Source organism: Daldinia childiae (assembly GCF_008694065.1).
Source record: "Daldinia childiae strain JS-1345 chromosome Unknown Scaffold3, whole genome shotgun sequence".
In the NCBI taxonomy this organism is placed as follows: domain Eukaryota; kingdom Fungi; phylum Ascomycota; class Sordariomycetes; order Xylariales; family Hypoxylaceae; genus Daldinia; species Daldinia childiae.
In genome coordinates, this window is record NW_022984644.1 from 31,639 (window position 1) to 49,683 (window position 18,045).

At 37.1% G+C, this 18,045-nt stretch overlaps 6 protein-coding genes across 6 annotated transcripts; 2 read left to right on the forward strand and 4 right to left on the reverse strand.

The window, feature by feature from the left end:
• Positions 1-3,740: 3,740 nt before the first annotated feature.
• Positions 3,741-5,279, reverse strand: GL218_02772 (putative benzoate 4-monooxygenase cytochrome protein; the record flags this gene model as incomplete). The annotated part of the gene is made up of 6 exons (XM_033579307.1): positions 3,741-3,780; positions 3,876-4,344; positions 4,416-4,582; positions 4,651-4,893; positions 4,959-5,020; positions 5,082-5,279. 6 exons carry the CDS (start codon positions 5,277-5,279, stop codon positions 3,741-3,743), a joined length of 1,179 nt encoding a protein of 392 aa, XP_033436872.1.
• A 977-nt stretch (positions 5,280-6,256) lies between these two features.
• On the reverse strand, positions 6,257-6,850 carry GL218_02773 (uncharacterized protein; the record flags this gene model as incomplete). The annotated part of the gene is made up of 1 exon (XM_033579308.1): positions 6,257-6,850. The coding sequence occupies one exon, from the start codon at positions 6,848-6,850 to the stop codon at positions 6,257-6,259; it is 594 nt and encodes a 197-aa protein (XP_033436873.1).
• Positions 6,851-9,956: 3,106 nt separating this feature from the next.
• Positions 9,957-12,098, forward strand: GL218_02774 (uncharacterized protein; the record flags this gene model as incomplete). The annotated part of the gene is made up of 6 exons (XM_033579309.1): positions 9,957-10,037; positions 10,120-10,234; positions 10,296-10,449; positions 10,516-11,194; positions 11,297-11,644; positions 11,736-12,098. 6 exons carry the CDS (start codon positions 9,957-9,959, stop codon positions 12,096-12,098), a joined length of 1,740 nt encoding a protein of 579 aa, XP_033436868.1.
• Positions 12,099-12,546: 448 nt separating this feature from the next.
• GL218_02775 (Autophagy-related protein 3) lies at positions 12,547-13,742 on the reverse strand (the record flags this gene model as incomplete). The annotated part of the gene is made up of 3 exons (XM_033579310.1): positions 12,547-12,600; positions 12,676-13,138; positions 13,219-13,742. 3 exons carry the CDS (start codon positions 13,740-13,742, stop codon positions 12,547-12,549), a joined length of 1,041 nt encoding a protein of 346 aa, XP_033436869.1.
• Positions 13,743-14,559: 817 nt separating this feature from the next.
• GL218_02776 (60S ribosomal protein L37) lies at positions 14,560-15,105 on the forward strand (the record flags this gene model as incomplete). The annotated part of the gene is made up of 4 exons (XM_033579311.1): positions 14,560-14,563; positions 14,623-14,685; positions 14,791-14,862; positions 14,966-15,105. 4 exons carry the CDS (start codon positions 14,560-14,562, stop codon positions 15,103-15,105), a joined length of 279 nt encoding a protein of 92 aa, XP_033436870.1.
• Positions 15,106-15,483: 378 nt separating this feature from the next.
• On the reverse strand, positions 15,484-16,444 carry GL218_02777 (uncharacterized protein; the record flags this gene model as incomplete). Its single annotated transcript, XM_033579312.1, has 2 exons — positions 15,484-15,774; positions 15,854-16,444. 2 exons carry the CDS (start codon positions 16,442-16,444, stop codon positions 15,484-15,486), a joined length of 882 nt encoding a protein of 293 aa, XP_033436871.1.
• Between the last annotated feature and the right edge of the window lie 1,601 nt (positions 16,445-18,045).

An 18,045-nucleotide genomic window follows, 5' to 3' on the forward strand; every position in this document is an offset into this window, starting at 1 on the left:
TATTATAAGATTATTTTTAATAATTATAATATTATTTTTAACGTTAATACTTTTTTTTAAATCTATAATATATTTTTTTCTTTTTATATTAAAGGTTTTTTTTTATAATTATTTATTTTTTATTTAATAACGTTTAAAAAATACGTAATTTATTTTTTAAAAATTTAAAACTTTTTTTTTAATAAAACTATTTTATATAATAATTTTTAAAATTTTGATTAATAAGTTAAATTAATAAATAAAATTTTTATTACATATAAAAATAAATTATAATATAGTTTTATTAATATTTTTTAATATTTTAAATATTTAAAATAAATTAAATAATTTAGGATTTAAAGTAAAAAAATATACAATTTTAATAATATTAAATTATAAAATAATTTAATTAAAATTTTAAAAAATTAATTTAATAACTAAAAAATTAACTTATATATTTTTTTAATAAAAACAATATTATAAATTTATTAAAAAGTTAAGAAAAAATTTTCTTTTTTAATATAAGTTAAACTTTATTACATTAAGTTTTTAATAGCCTATTTATATACGCATTTTAAAATTAAAAAAACGTTTATATTTAACGGTTAAAATTTATAAAATAAACAAATATATATATAAAAATTTACAATATTATTATTACAGTAATATTTATAAAATTTTATTAATATATAATTTTTATAATTATTTAATATTAAAAAATATTTAATATTTTTATACAATTTTTTATATATTTATTAAAATATATTAATTATTTTATATTAATTTTATTTATAATTTAACTATTTTTAAATAATTTAGTAACTTAATCAAATAAAAATTTACTATTATAATATTATAAAATAAAATATATTTTATTTATTATAATAATAAAAAACGATATAATTTAATTTTAAAAATTAATAAATTAAATAATTATAAATTATTCTTTATTTTTAAATATAATTTAATAAAATTTTTAATATTAATTAAAATTTATAATAATTATTTTTATAATAATTATACCCATTATAAATTTAATTTTATTAAAATTATATATATTTTTAAATAAAATACTTTCTTTTTTTATTATATTTATAATTAATTTATATTATATATAATAAACATTAAAATATTTGCAAATAACTTTTTAATAATTAATTTAACAATTTAAATATATTTTAAATTTAAATTGCTAACATATAAAGTTTATAATTTAATTTTTTTCAATAAATTTTTTATTATATTTTTACAATAATATATTAATTATTTTTTAACATAAAAAAATCTAAAAAAAAACGTTTAAATATTTAATTAAAAAATATATTAAATAATAATATTTTCTTTATATTAAATTAATTTTTATCAAAATTTTATAATATTTTTACATTATTAATAATTATATATTTTATTACGTAATATTTTATAAAAGATATTATAAACGCATATAATACATTTTATATTAAATTTTTTATTACGTTTTATAACGTTAAATGCCAAATTTATCCTAATTTTTTTAAATAATTAAAACATTATAAATTAATTAAATTATTAATTACTAAAATTAAAAGGTAATAGTTTAAATATTTTTGGATTGTTAATTTATGTGGGCTATTAATTAGTGATTTATATTAAGTAATAAATTTGTAAATTTTTATATATTAAAATAACTTTATTATTTAAATTATTATAAAAGTAGTTTTAATTATATACGTTTTATTATATATTATAATTTATATAATAGTTTATATATTAATTAAATTAATTTTAAACTTTTTTATAATAAAATTAAAAATATAATTTAAATTTATTTTTATTAAGGTTTTTATTTTATTTATTAAATATATAATTTATTATAATTATGTATTTTTTTTATAAAAATTACAAGAAATTGTTTTATAATATAGCTTTTTTTATTAGGTTTTAAATAACTATTTTTATAAAATCTATAAATAGGTAAATATTATATTAATAAATATTGTTTATAATAATAATATAGTTTTTTTTGCTATATAATTTGGTAATATTAAAGTAAAAATAATTAATATAATAAAATTTTTATTTATTTAATTTAATATAAATATAAAATAATTAATTAATAATAATTTTAATAACGTTATTAATATTACGAAATAATTTTCGAATAAATTTTTTTTTAAAATAATTTATATTACCGTAATAATAGTTTTTATTTACTATTAAATATCGTTATTTATTATATTAATTAAATTTATGTAATTATTTAGTAAATTTATATAATATAAATTTATAAAATTATATAATAATAAAAAAGTTTTAATAAATTAAATTAATTAATTTAATATAAAATTAATAAAAAATAAATGTTTAAAATTTAAAAAAGATTTTTATAATAAAAGTATTAATTCTTTTTATTTTTATTTACTTTTAAAAAATTTCAATAATTTATTTTTATTAAAATTAAAAGATAATTTTAATATTATTTTTAATCGATTTTTAAGTAAATAAAAATAGTTAATTTATTAAAATAATTAAATGTTTTATTTAATTAATATAAGTTTTATATAATAATAAATTATTTGTTTTAATTTTAAAGTTTATGGTTTTAAAATAATTATATATTATTTTATTAATATTTTAAACGTTTATTAATTTAAAATAATTAACTTTTTTTTAAAAATAATTAGTTTTTTTTATCGTTTTATTTATTTTTTTTATTTAATAAAAATATGATTATTTATTTAAATTATATGTATTTTTATTTTAAAAATATTTATAATTTATTTATTTAAATAAGGTTTAAAATTTTAATTTTAAACTTTTTATATTAATTTAAAAAATAGTAAAAAAATTTAATATTTATTTTTAAAAATAATAAAATTATAAATATTATAATTTATATTTTTTTAAAAATTATTTTATATATTTAAAAGAAATTATTATTTTTATAGAAAAATATAATTATTTAATAATAATTTATTATTTTATTTTTTAATATTTATTTTAAATTTAATTAAAAAAAAAGTAAATTTAGTTTAAAAATGAAATTTAAAGATAAAAAAAGCGTTATGGTATTTATAATATATTTTTTTGCCGAAATAAGTTGAATAAATATATATAATTTAGGAAAAAAAAATGGTTAAAAAAAAAAAAATGAAACTATTAAAATAATAAATTATTTTTTAATAAAATTATAATAAATTAAATTTTTTAAAATAAATATATTAATAAACTTTTAATTTGTTAATAATTTATAATTAGGTTTAAAGTTAATTATATAAGTTAATAATTAATTATGGTAAGTTACGTTTGTTAATATAATTAAAATATTAAATAATAATTAAAATTAAAATTTAAAAAATATTTTTTTTTATAATTTATAAATATAAATATATAAATTAAAAATTTTATAACGTTTATAATAAAAAATAGAAATAAATAAAACTTGTTATTTTTAAAATTTTTAATTTTAACGTATTAAAATAATAAATAATGGATTTTACTTTAAATAAAAAATTAAAAAAAAATATTTAATAATATTTATAATTATAATTTTAAAATTAACAAATTATTTTAATCAATTAAAATAACACGATAATATCAATTTTTTTTAAATTAATTATAATAATTTTTATTATATTTCGTAAATAATCGAAATTATATTACACAATTAACGTTGTTTTTAATTTAATATATATTACCCATTTAATATTACTTTTACCTTACACACTTTATATTTTTTTAATCTTTTTTTACACATTTTAATATATATCTCCATTATCGTATCACTCTCCAATCTCGGGCTTCCGGCCGTATACAATGGTCCTATAATTAATCTTGTCAGCGTGGAAATCTCAAACATGCGCAAGAGACATTGAACTCAGTTCCCCAATCTCACAGCTGATATGGTTTTTACTCACACTTGAAGCCAACCACAGAGGCTCTTCTTCTTCAACTCCGCTCGATACTTGGCTACGAATAAGAGGATCTCCTCAGCTGTCCACCCCAGGGCTTTACTAAACAAATAGAGACAGAATCCCTCAAGACTCTGATCCAACATCGCGAACATGAGCAGACCGGCCTGTTGTAGTTTGGGATCTCGTGGCCAGCCATGACAGGGCATCTTGACCTTGACGTCGTGGACGTCGACAAAGCCGGCTTCGGTCATTGCATCTTTTAAAGTGTTGTCGTACCCAATACGAAATGACCGACCCAATTTATCCCCGGCTTCGTAGAATGCATCAGCCCAAGTATTGAACATGTGATCTTCGGGAATAGCCGCATGGTCCGATTGTATACGCACATCGAACTCTACATCTTCGAACCACTTGCCGGGCTTGAGGTGCTTGAAGGCCTTCTTATATAGGTCGGTCCAGTCAGGTATGCTCCCTGTTTGACAAGAGTTGTTAGAATGCATATGCATAATGTAGCGGGCCAGCCAGTTTCGATTGGAGAGTTACCATAAAGCATCCTCATGTGGATATAATCGAAATGGCTCTCTGGCCACGTCCAGTCGAGAAGACAATCATCAATCTCAAATTTAACATTCGGCGGCATCCACGCAGGTTGTATCGGGCTAAGATCGGTCCCTATCACCTCTGTTGCTGGGTAAACGTCTGCAAAATCGCTATAGTTACTCTAGTTTAGCGACCAGAGCTCGATATTATAGTTTTATGTTCCTTGCGGGATACTTACATCGCCCATATCCCAGTTCCAGTTCCTACGTCGAGCACCTTCTGTGGATTTTCGCCGACAGGTGCAAGAAACAGCTCATCGCCTAAAACCATCAAAGCGGCATTGTGGAGCAAATCGAGACCCTCATTCTGTTGCTCGTCATTCGGGGCCCAATACTCAGACGTCTTAGGCGCATTGAACGTCCTGCCGTGTAGTACGCGATAGGCGTAGATACTTTCAGTCAATGAGCCGGTGGAAGATTGTCTTATAAGGGTCACTGTTAGCTTCGAAATTGAGCTTAGGTCACGGAGAGATGAGTATTATTATACATTGAGCTACCAACAGCCGAATTGGCGTCGTCATTATCATCCGGCTCATCTATGTCATCGGCCTGCATGCAATGTCAATATTACGATCGAAGGAACTAAGGCGCAAACAAAATGACAACCTACCACTTCGATATGTTGTTCGGTACCAAATGCTTCTCCTTCGGGCGTTGGACTTTTCGCGGGACTCTTGGGAGATGTTGGGCCTTTAGGTGATGTTGGACCTTTAGGTGATGCTGGAGACGCAGCAGACGCAGCAGATGTAGTAGCTGTTGTCGCCGCCGCGGCTCGCGGAGATGGTGTCTTTGCAGTGGTATCCGCCATTGCTATCCTATGATATTTTTCGGTTAACTACCAGTCCTATGGAAGAAGCCCGTAGTGAGTGCCCTGGGTGTGTGAGAAGAAAAGAAGTTGACAGCAGTTAGACGTAAGGTGCTAAGAGAGACGGGCACTAATCAACATAGCAAAAATGTGGGTGCGGATATGAAGAACGGCTGGTCCCGCGCCACGCGGGCAGTGGAGAAAAATGAGTTGGCCGCATCTCGAAGCGGGCTCTCTGACCAAAAGGGAATATTGGTGCCAGCGGCGTTGGTTCTGACTTACAAGGACCCCCAGATCCTAAAGCCAGCATTCTGGGTTCCATTAACAACTTCAACCAATCAAATAAAATAATCTCCAATACCTGCGGGGTACCGTTACTATCTTTGACCCGTGAAAAGACAGTCTGCCCTGGCCCAGGGAAAAGAAGTGGATTGTCTAAGGTGTAAGATTTTCATAAAAAAATGACATGTATCTCCTGTCTCGAATTCCAAACTCTGGCGGTGAGGAAGAGTCCCTGGGGTACATGGATGTTTAATATCGGCAAACCCGGACACAGGATATATGCACCTCTCTCTCTCTCTCTCCCATATGCTTGGGACGATATTAGAACTTCTAGAAAAAGTAGTCCACTCGCAGATGATGGGGAGATTGAATGATGACTATTGGTTTTTGTCATGAGTTTTGAAAAGCGGGGGTAACTCGCATTTCATCCTTACTCTTCTTCTTCTTCTTCTTCTTCTTCTTCTTCTTCTTCTTCTTCTTCTTCTTCTTTAAGGGCATTTTCTTTTAACATCCAGCTTCGGCTCATCCAACCTGATCGGGTAGTTATCGGGTAGATAGATACCTTACTTGGTTAAAAAGCTGCTTACTGCTTTGCTGCTTGCTCCGTGCTCACTTATCTCTGCCGTAGCATATTCCCGAACTTCAAACTTGTTCCCGGCTGCGTTTGCGCCGATCACCAATGATAATAATGTCAATGCTTAATTTAATTTCCACTTCTGGACCTCCCGCTTGATGAGCTCATCCCACTTTAACATAACCGGATGTTCCTTTACCACGTCCTCGATCGATATTTTACCATCACCTCCAGATCCTCTCACGGAATATTTCCAACTACCATCTGAGGTCCAATATTCCTCTGCGAATATCACCTCGGTGCGCAGCTCCTTTGATGCATCTAACAAAAGGTTGTCCATATGCGCTGAGCTATTGAGGCTGTTTTCTCTCAAAGCTGCAGCCATACCTTCAAGAAGTCCTAGTAATCGACCAGCCTTTAATCCGAGTTCGGCGCCCAGGTCAAACCCTTCATCGAACCCAGCCTGCATGCTTTCGGCTTTGCCAGCGGTAATACCATCACGATAACCTTCAGTGGTATGTTGAGTTTGAAGTCTTCTCGTATCTGGTGAGAATATCTGACTGCTCTCCGACTGGTCGTGAGATGCCGCCAATTCGGTAAACTGCTGAAGATCCGGGCCGACCATGTCATCAAAAGGTTCGAAATAAGCCGGTGCATGGACAGGATCCATATATGTATATAACTCGCTGTCCCGAGGTTCAGGCGGTGGTAAATGCATTGCAGAGGTATATTTATTCGTTATTCGTAACTATGCAGCTATGATGAGGGGAAATGGGAGAATGAAATGGAAGAATGGTACTAGTTTAAGTCTGATTGGACCTAGAAAATTTTTATTTTGTTAAGTAATTCGTAACTTGTAATTCGTACCAAATGGTTCACATTCTCCTATGCTACGGTATTTACCTACATAACGAGACGAACCCTTCCCGTGATCTTATTCAAGTAAACGATTGATATTGCATTTAATTGTGAATAAAGGAATTGACAACTCGATGTTTGCTTACCTCGTATAATTTGCAATGCTATGGCAATTGAATATCTAAAAATATAAAATCATCCACATATACCCATACACACGTATAAGATACATAGAAAGATATCCTATTTTTAGAGGTGTTAACATCACTTATAAAGGGTAATATTTGACATTTACATAGTGACCTGGTCTCGAGGTCCGCACGCTTGTGATGCACCAGTCAAGACTCAAAATTATCATAGGATTCTCTACCGTATCCCTTCTTATTCCCGATTAACGACTACTTTAACTAATTATTCTGGTGGTAGTCCCTTTTTCCTACGGCCAATAATTAATAATTATCTAAAAGCATCCCTTGCACTAGGTATCTTATCTAGAACCTTAAGACCAAATATTTAAAATTCCTTGCGGAAGAACAAAGTTATTTATATACTTCTTAGTCTACCTCGTGATATTAACAGGCAGTAAGAAAACGACGGCGTGGTCAGGCAAGTGACATGGCGTAGCGGGTATTAAAATCACCTACACCATAACTAGGGATATATATTCATATATAGTAGGACGTTGGACCCAGCGTATATCATGAGCTTCGTTAACTAGTCTAGGCACAGGCTATTTATTCGTTACAAAATATAGTTAGAAAGAGAGACGTGGTAGTTGAAGAGGTACCCAGTAATGTAATACGGGGATAGATGTATTGATAGTTCCTTAGGCGACTGATACATCTAGGGCAAAGAGCTCTTCGCTTTGTTAGCGATCTAATCTTAGTTGGTCGGTTAGATCCATAGTTCCTTGTAGCTCAACAGATTTGTGCCCTCGCCCTTTATTCACATACTTCAAAGGGATAGGTCAGAATGGCTTCTGCTCTTGAGAAACCTGGGAACATAGAAGCCCACACTTCAGGAACACCGGGAATAGCTTAAATTGGGTACGTATTTAGTACTTGATTGTCTTCCACTTACCAGCCTACCATTTGGTAGCCAGCCCAACTCGCTGTAGGAACTCGGTATGCACTAACTTGTAATCCCGTATTTACTATATACCAATAGTAGATATGATAGCCTATTATTTATTCTACTGCCTTATTCAAGGTCACCGAAGTGATCTTCTCAAGTGGCTACGTGATAGAATTGACCTGTTAAATATATTAGTAAACACGACCTTACCGCCCCAGGCATCTTATCAAAAAAGGGACACAGTTAACCAGGGAAATTTCAAAAAAATTTCCCGACTTGATATACCGCTACATATAAATATAGTCTGTGAAGAGTCAATTAGAAGACACAAGTAACAGATAGATATACCCAGTCAAAGGTCTTTCATCCCTCCGGGATAGAAGACCTAACTGGTATACTTAAAGATAAACAGAGAACATATAATAGAGTAATCAATCAAGGAATATCGCTCTCATGGTCATTATTTGTAGTCATTTATAAGTCCTAGAATAAGTCTGAGAATTGTTACTCTGGTATATATGGTACTGGAGGTATGCCGGACTTGGAAGGATTGTTCATAAACATACCGTTGATGTTTAATCAGTGCGGCAAATGTGTTCTTATATAATACTATTATCATCACCGTACTATTGGCTTAGCATCACAGCAAGACTGGTCTTATAGATGGAACGGGTGTAACACCTCAAGTAGATTGAGACTTGAACAGGCAGTAAGCCAACAACTAAGACCGACAGAAATGGAGACGGGCCATTTTCTAAGTATCATGAAAGCTAACAAAACTGATTTGAAGATGGGTTTATATAGTATAGTTTTCAAACATGTGCGAAATTATTGTCTTCGAGGTATTGCTTGGCACCGAGTTGACCGTCATTCTTAAATATTTATGGCTCTAACGACAGCGATGGGAGACTATTACGACTTACATTAGTATTATATTACGTGTGGTTGATACTCAGCTCATAGCTCATACGATTCATATCAAGTTGAAATGTGTAGCTAGTTTCGTCAGTTCTAACTCAAGCTGTTATATAATTAATTATCTTAAATAGGTATATTAACATATAAATATCATAAAGTATTCGTCAACAATGGTCCGAAACTAATCTCACTAAAACACAGCCCTCGGATCTTAGATTTAGAATCAGTCCTAATTCGTCCTAATCTCTTGGGTCGGATTGGTTGGAGATATAGCCTTGGCTTACGAAATGCCACACCGAGACATTCCTACCCACATCGCCACATTGCCACCTTGCATCGATCATGCTAACCCATGTCCTGCATGGCTCATTATCTAAAGTGAATCTCAATCCTTATCTTTTGACTCGCTGGACTAACAAATTTGCACCTTGAAAATTTCCAAGGACAAGCCCTCTTAGCCCATTAGCAGCACATTGTGGCCGGCTTTGTGTCGAATAACAAGACAAGCGATAGGAAAATAGTAAATCTACTAGGTAATCTACATACATAGTAAAGCTCCCCCCCCATGTTCGAAGCTAAAATAGAAGTGATAAGATCTATAAAGGTATTATCTCATTTAATTAACACTAGATCGTCACTAGCCAATACCACCATGATTAGACATCTTCATGCTTCCCCAACCTGCCGGAATCGTATTTTTCTTCTCTTTCCATCTAGGTGCTCGCGTGCCATGTTGGCTTTTGGCCTTTCGCCTTGCGGATACTTCTTATGTGCTGACATCAATATTTCATCATTCCTATCTTCCCTTCTCTTTCATACGACAATCCTAATTCCTACCCGTCCTATTTGCGACTTACCTCAGTTTACCGTTGCAGCGTTATCCAGTCGTCTATAAGTCGGAGCAGTTACTCTGTGTGACCTACCAAACTCGTCGCAAAGGACCAACCTTGCTGGCCTAGAGGTCACTCATCAACATGGCGTGGGTTCACGATTTCAACGTTAGGGTTGCGAAGAGTCCTATCGGGCGGTGGTTCCAGCTCGAAGGATCAGGTCATGTAAGCTATCCTATGAAACCCGAGTGGCTGAGGTCCATGACGGAGACTTGATCATTGACGAGGTTATTGTACTGTAATATAGCCTAAGGAACGAAAGGGTTCCTATTTTTTCACCGAGATACGCGCTGGAGTTGCTGCCTTTTTTGCTATGGCTTATATCATCGCGGTTAACTCCAGCATCGTATCCGATACGGGCGGTATGTCTCTAATCGCTCTCGCCATTCCACTAGAGTTTAGGGGGCTAACAACTACTTGAAGGTACCTGTGTGTGCAACGGCGGACTGGCTGACCCGTTATGTAAGGTGAATGAGGAGTATTTGTTATGTGCTGCTGAAATCAAGCGCGACCTCGTCACGGCGACGGCCGCAATCTCTGCGCTGTCATCATTTTGTATGGGCTTGTTTGCAAACCTGTATGTGCCACCCTACCGCACCTACTGTGGCTCTAGGATCTAGCTAATGGGCCCTTCTAACCACAGCCCGGTCTCTTTGGCCCCTGGTATGGGGTTGAATGCCTACTTTGCTTATACCGTAGTCGGATATCACGGTGATGGGCTTGTGCCTTACTCTGTAGCCCTAACGGCCATCTTCGTCGAAGGCTGGGTTTTCTTCGCTCTTGCTCTATTTGGCCTCCGTCAATGGCTCGCTAGAGCTATCCCGCGATCGATCAAGCTTGCTACGAGCGTGGGTATTGGCCTCTTTCTAACCTTAATCGGGTTAACGTTTAGCGAGGGCATCGGTCTCGTGACGGGTGCGCAGGATACGCCGATGGAGTTAGCTGGTTGCTCAGCTGTAGACGCAGGGACTGGGCGTTGTCCCGATGGAGAAAAGATGCGTAATCCGAAGATGTGGATTGGTATATTCTGTGGTGGTGTTCTGACCGTGCTCCTGATGATGTATCGTGTGAAGGGGGCCATCATTGCTGGAATTCTCCTTGTCAGTATCATTTCATGGCCACGAGGAACATCTGTCACCTATTTCCCAGACACCACTGTGGGCGATGACGCTTTCAATTTTTTCAAGAAGGTTGTCGACTTCCATCAGATCGGCAAGACCCTCACCGTCCAACGTTGGGACATTGCGGAATATGGGGGCCAGTTTGGCTTGGCGTTTATTACTTTTCTCTACGTCGACATCCTTGACTGCACGGGAACCTTGGTGAGTATATTATGGAGTTTTTCTTTTTCTTTTCTGTATTTTGCATCTACCTTTATATATATGCCCCTGTAAATGGTACCACGCTAACACTGGGCGTGCTAGTATTCGATGGCACGATTTGCCAACGTTATCGATCCCGTGACCGAGGATTTCGAGGGCTCAACCATAGCATACATGGTTGATGCGATTAGCATATCTATCGGATCTCTCCTGGGATGCCCACCTGTAACTGCTTTCGTCGAAAGTGGAGCTGGTATCGCTGATGGTGGACGGACCGGCCTTACCTCGATGACTACGGGCCTGTGTTTCTTCATCTCCATTTTCTTCGCACCCATCTTCGCGTCAATCCCTCCATGGGCTACAGGTTGCGTATTGGTTTTGGTCGGATCAATGATGATGCGGGCAGTGACTGAGATTAATTGGAATTATATTGGTGATGCCATACCAGCTGTTAGTAGCACTCGAAACTCTCTGTTCCTATGTTTTTATGTTTCTATTCATCCACGTCGTGGTGGCCACTAGCTGACTTCACATGATCTAGTTTGTTACTATATTTGCAATGCCCTTTACGTATAGCATTGCCGATGGTCTCATTGGCGGCATTTGTTTATATATCTTACTCAACACTCTGGTGTGGCTGATCGAGAAGCTATCCGGAGGACGTATTGTCCCGCCTAACAAGGCTGAAAAAGACCCCTGGAATTGGAAACTCCGTGGTGGTATATTACCACCTTGGGTAATGCGCCTCTATACTGGTAAGAGTGATTTAATTCAGGATACTCCTGCGACAGAATCGAGTGTTGATGTACCTGGAGGAGACCACATGGCGAAGACGAAATCGAAAGAACATGTAAGGGGTTACACCCAAGAGTCTACACTCCAGGTACAGGAGAAGTCTACTTAAATATCATCTACAAATGATATAACGTGTATATATTGTCAACTCTACGCATATATGGCACACATGGCATATGAGGCTACCCAGTTGAATATATCCAAGATAGTGCATAACATTACACTTCAACAATATTGGGACGGAAGCATGATTTGGTTTGACTTCGTACCTATGTGCCACTTTAGAAATAATTTTGGATCATAAATGGAGTCATACGGGTAAATAGGAAATACTTTATAGAGTTTTTTTCTTTTTCTTTTAAATACTGATGCTGGATTACCCTTGACGGGATTTGCATACTAGCTAGCTACTAGTATCAACTGAAGTAATAAAACACAAACCGACCCAGTGATCTCTCTACCTGTTCCAATCCACATCCAAATCCCAAACGCCGCCTCGAATGTGCTAGAATTAATAAAACAGTCCACTCCGTATAATGCTGCAATGGATGGGCTCGTTACACGCCCATAGTGAAATCATGCTCGATGCCAGGGGTAACGCTGGCCATGAACTGGACTTTAGTTAGCGCTATTCGACCTTTTACATACCTAGGCTTGATTTGATATTCAAAAATCCGTTTACATACCTTAAGAAATACAACAAGGTATTGGTCAACTCGGATGGCTACCTCTTGGTCTTCTACTTCCACTTCTTCCCAATCGTCATTACTTGATTCGGCAGCGGCTTCAGCACTCTTGACATCGAGCTTATTGATCTCGTCCACTAGACCTTCCATGCCGGCATCGATGCCAACTGCCTTTCCGGACTTCATTTTGTCACGTCTTATTTTTAAGGCGGCATCCGCGCGATCCAGGAGAGTCTTCATAACGGAAGCATGTTTACACGGATGCACGCTGGCCATCTTGACGTTGTTAGCAAAGAAAGGGAAGTCTTCCAATGTCACCGTCTTGTCCTTGTAGTCGCCGACGATATCCTCCATCATCAGATGAGGAGCGAGGGGTTGTCCTTCGGTGTAGCCTGATAGATATAGGCGGGGTGTACGGTAGTAAGGGGAATACATGATGTAAAGGGTGTACGTGCGACGGGCGCTATAAGGTACGAAGTTAGCTTTTGGATATCCCAGGCACCTGTCTATGTCAACGGGAGATAGAAGCAGAGAGGTACATACGCCGTCCTCCTGTGCGGATCGGTATCGCGAATGATGGCTTCGTCATCGTCATCATCATCTTCCATGTCCGGGATTTCATCATCATCATCATCTAGGCCCTCTCCGACATTGCCCGCATCATCAACGGTTCGTACGTCCTTAGCTTTGAGTGGCTGCGAGCTGCTTAGACCACCCGTGCGTAGCCATCCATCATCGTCACCGCGGCCTTTGGAATTGAAATCGTCACCATCGCCAACCACTGCTTCTTCGTGACCCGCATCTCCAGCAAAGTCTTCATCGAGGCGGCGGTTGCAAGGAACATTTCGTGTGACTAAGAACTGCTTTCCGGGTGGTAAGTAGGACACGCGCTTGGACTCGGAATCGGCATCTACCCAGGACCAAGTTGGGAATTTGAAGACGAGATAGTCGCCGGCCGCTATAAACTCCTCGGGGGTGATCTGGCCCGTCTTTCGAAATGTTGATGTGTGGCTCACGGGAGTGTATTTGTCCCGGATCGTGTTAACCGTTGAGTAGATGAGATTCATCTTGGATAGATATCTCTTGATTATGAATCACGCTTCGGTGTTGGCGCTCTTTTTCTCGACTGCAGGATGGTCGGGCGGAATGATAGGAACGAATATATGACTGTTTCCGGGTTTAAATAAATCAAGATGGGGATGGAAAAAACAAAGACTACGAATGATGATGGTGGGGGGGATAGAATAGTGACCTGCACTTGAATGTAGAAATTAGGCTGCTTTTATATGAGCCCTTTTATATAAGCAAGTTGTCTTCATTCGTGTACCTACTTTTAAAGTTGCTTGATATGTAACGATCGGAGGACTGGCCTTGTCACATGGGGCGCAAGCAGGTAAGGCACAGGGACAAGCTCTAGCAGTCTGGCAGTCTTAGGTATGGCAGCTGAGAGAGAGAGTAAAGGAGGGGCACATATCTCTCCTTATCTTATCATAAGTGTACCTCTAGGTGGATACGGTACGTTATTTTAAGTACCTAGTTATCCTCGTATATATGCATTAAGTTCAAGCGCACTGACCATATTTAATAAACGAAGCGATTTGGTAGATTTAGGGCTGTTGCTTCGGGTGCTTCTCGGATAATTTGTTCCTGACTCCCCACGAAAATCGCAATCCAAAAATTTCGTTCGAGACGCAAGCAACACCATCACTTTACTAGTCCAGACGTACAACACCCCTACGAACGAAACTTTCCCTCTCCAAGATCACATTGAAGGTAAGCAAATATAGTCAGAAATTTCCCCCCCCAAAACATTCAAATCTCAATTGCGTTCCTTACGTAGTCTGCCATACTAATAAATATTTATTACACAGTTTCGCCGTCAAGATGAGTGCGTACCCCTTCGAAACGATATTTCTGCTGCCAACACCTGACTGACTTCGAATATAGCCAAGGGAACTTCCAGCTTCGGAAAGCGTCACAACAAGACGCACACTCTGTGCCGACGATGTGGTTAGTAAAATCAATCTCTGGGGATGATGCGATTTTGTGTTATGCGATAGATGCGGATCGTATTCTAAGGCCATGACGGAACTTAATTGACGAATGTATCTATAGGACGTCGTTCTCTTCACATCCAGAAGCACACCTGCTCCTCCTGCGGATATCCCGCCGCCAAGACCCGAAAGTGTACGTGAAAATCTCGCTATTGGAGGGGAACCAATTACCATACCGAAGAGTGGAAAAGGATTGTCTCAATATGGTGGTGCAAAGCTGATCTTGATAATTATAGATAACTGGAGCGAGAAGGCCAAGCGCAGAAAGACTGTCGGTACTGGCCGCATGCGCTACCTCAAGGATGTCTCCCGCAGATTCAAGAACGGATTCCGAACCGGCGTACCCAAGGACGCGCGAGGTCCAGTTGCGAAATAAGGTGCTCATCGGGAGAAGTGGTAGATGAGGGCACTGGCATGGCAAGGGAACGGTGTTTCTGACATTTGGGCTGGCTCATGGCGAACTCGTACATATTTTGAGTTCGACGGAAATGTAATGCTAGCATTTCCGAACAAAATGGCATCATGATCTCACATGTTTGACGAGGCTCTCTAATTGTTACATCTCGAGTAACTACTCGACGTCCGTGGGCCTTTAGGATGCCTATCGGTTTAGAGAAGATGGGTTTGATGGTAGGATCTAGTTTGAGCTTAGGAGAAGGCTCCTAGACCTAATCACATGAAGCTATCTTGACTGATTAAACCTATGTTTGGGCTGACTTTTCGTTTTCCTGGGAATGAATCATTCGCAAGATGACTATTGACCCCGTTCGAATACTTTGACTCCACCATCGCCTGTAACGAGGTATAACAATTCCCGCTCCTCTATCGTCCCGTCCGTCCCATTGTATCCGCCGCTTGGGGTGACTCTTATGACACCACTTACGTCTCTAGCGGTTCCTGTATCCAGCATCCGTAGACTGATCACAAGGTTGGCGTCATGGGCTAAAGTTATAGCAAATGCAGCGTGCTCCTTTTCTAATGACGTCGTTTGTAATGACATTAATGGTTCATCTGCAGATACGGTGACGATGGATGAATATACTTTCTATTGCAAACCTATTATTAATCGACGATACATGGGAAGCAATGATGTGTAGGACGTGCTCGTTTTTTCGGCAACTTACCTCGCGAATGTTAAGCAGCGTATCTCGTAGTGCTTGGCTCGAAATATCGCTCCCAGAGGCAGCCAACAGCAGGTCCAAGTGGTCAGCAATCAAGACAGTTTTTTGCTTAGAAGCAGGGCGCTGAACCTGTGCTATGGCATCTTCGAGTTCTTTGCGTAAATGCTGTAGCGAGGCAACAGACAAGACCTTTCTCCCAGAGACATTATCTTGCGGATACCCTTGGGGGCGAGTAGGTGATGCACAGTACAAGCTAGAGAGACCGTCGACGAAGATGAATTTGCCCTTTCTGGTTAATGCATCAAGATCAAGACCAAGTTTTCCGGCACCCTCTTTCCAGAAAGTATAGTCGCGTAGAAAGCTGATGAAAACTATACTAGTATCCTCTATGCTAGACGAATCGGTATCCTCTTCTCTTGCTGTCGGTGTTGGTGTTGGTGTTGGTGTCGGGGTCGGGGTCGAAAGTAGAGAGTAAAGATAACGGAGAACCAGCCAGTTCGTACTTGACCCCAAGACCCCACTAAGAAGGACGAGGGATGTCTCAGGTGGTAGGTGGAGATAGGCGTCTAGGAGGGGTGGAATTCGAGATGCCATGAGGTGAGATGTCGGGGCTGCACAATATTAGGCGACTGGCCGAGATAAAATCTATGCAGATAGCATATTATCAGCAGGGACTTCTACCACGACCAACCACCGAAGATTGTGGACTAAGATCGGTATCAGATTGTGATTGTGGGGTATGCAAATAGTAAATGGCACGATATTAGGTTATGGTGTTGGCGGTTGGCGGTTGGAGATTGGAGATTGGATCTACAATATGTATTGCGTATACATACGACAGCAAGCTGAGGAGCCGTATTGAGATAGACGAGATAGGCGCTGGTATAAACATTTCGGCTTGGTGTGATAACGCGAGTCTCAAGGACCGGAATTATGTTGAGCAAGGATTAATACGTACAAAAAAATATTACGGCCTAGTTAGCCTGCCCGGTAAGAGTTTTTGATTTTTGAATGATAATAGCAAAACTGATTATGAATAAATCAAGAGTAATTTCTAGACGTTTCACAACTGCTGATATTACGATGAAATCTTGAAATGTGCGAAGTTCCTAGTTACTTTATCTTGAGTTTTTGATATGCGCCTGAAGAATTACGATGTATGGATTACTTCGTACATAAAGCCACATAAAATCCACATACCCACTTTATGTATGTAGTGTATGTTTAGGTATGTTACCAACATGTAAATTTCCTTCGTTACCCAGATGTACCTTGGACTGCTTGGCAGCGGATCTCACTTCGACTAGGAGGGGGTAAATCACATGCATCGTAGTGTACCCTTATGTAAGGTGCCGTCATAGTGCATGTTTACCTATGTATGTACATATGCATGTTAGCAGGCCCTAGCGGTACTATATATTTGTATATTTGTAGTAGCAGAGGTACTTCATACCTAACATACCAGTCATAGCGTTTTTATCCCCCCGCGGTCCCAACCTTGGAACCCTGAATAACCTCTCTGGTCAAGGGTCTATGGGGATGGATGTGGATGGATGTGGATTGGACTAAACGGTTGGACATTTATGATCGACATTTCCTTTCACCCCTCCTAACCAGCAAACCAGCCAACTAGCCAACTTACATAGCGTACATACATTCAACAGGCAAGTTGTCATTATGTGCATAAGGTAGTTAGTATGGAGATAGAATCCATTCTTCAATGAATTCATTCTGCAATGGATGGATGGCCTTTATTCACCGTTAAAACCCTCGAAAGCTAACTGACCACATTATTCCTTTTATCGGGCTTATATATAATAAGCTTACAATAACGCCACCTAAGTTATACATAGTAGGCAGGCCAGACAGGTGTATCTACATCTCCACTCACACCCACTCGATGGGAGAGCCGCTTCGTCCTAGCGGCAGATGGCGGCAACCTGACCTTGTCCCATGTGCTCATTGCTATGTATCACCGCTTGATCACCTGCGCAATGCAAGCCGAACCCTCAATGGACACGACCCCATTTGCAGACATATTGTATTATCTTATTGGTTTAACACGCTCCTTGTCATTAGCACGCTATTCTCACTAGGTAAATCCTCACTCGTAAATCGCTAATCCTTGGATGGTAACATCATGTTTATTGCTACTGCTGAGGGGGTTGTTGCTTCGAGTTGGCGCGGAGAGGTAA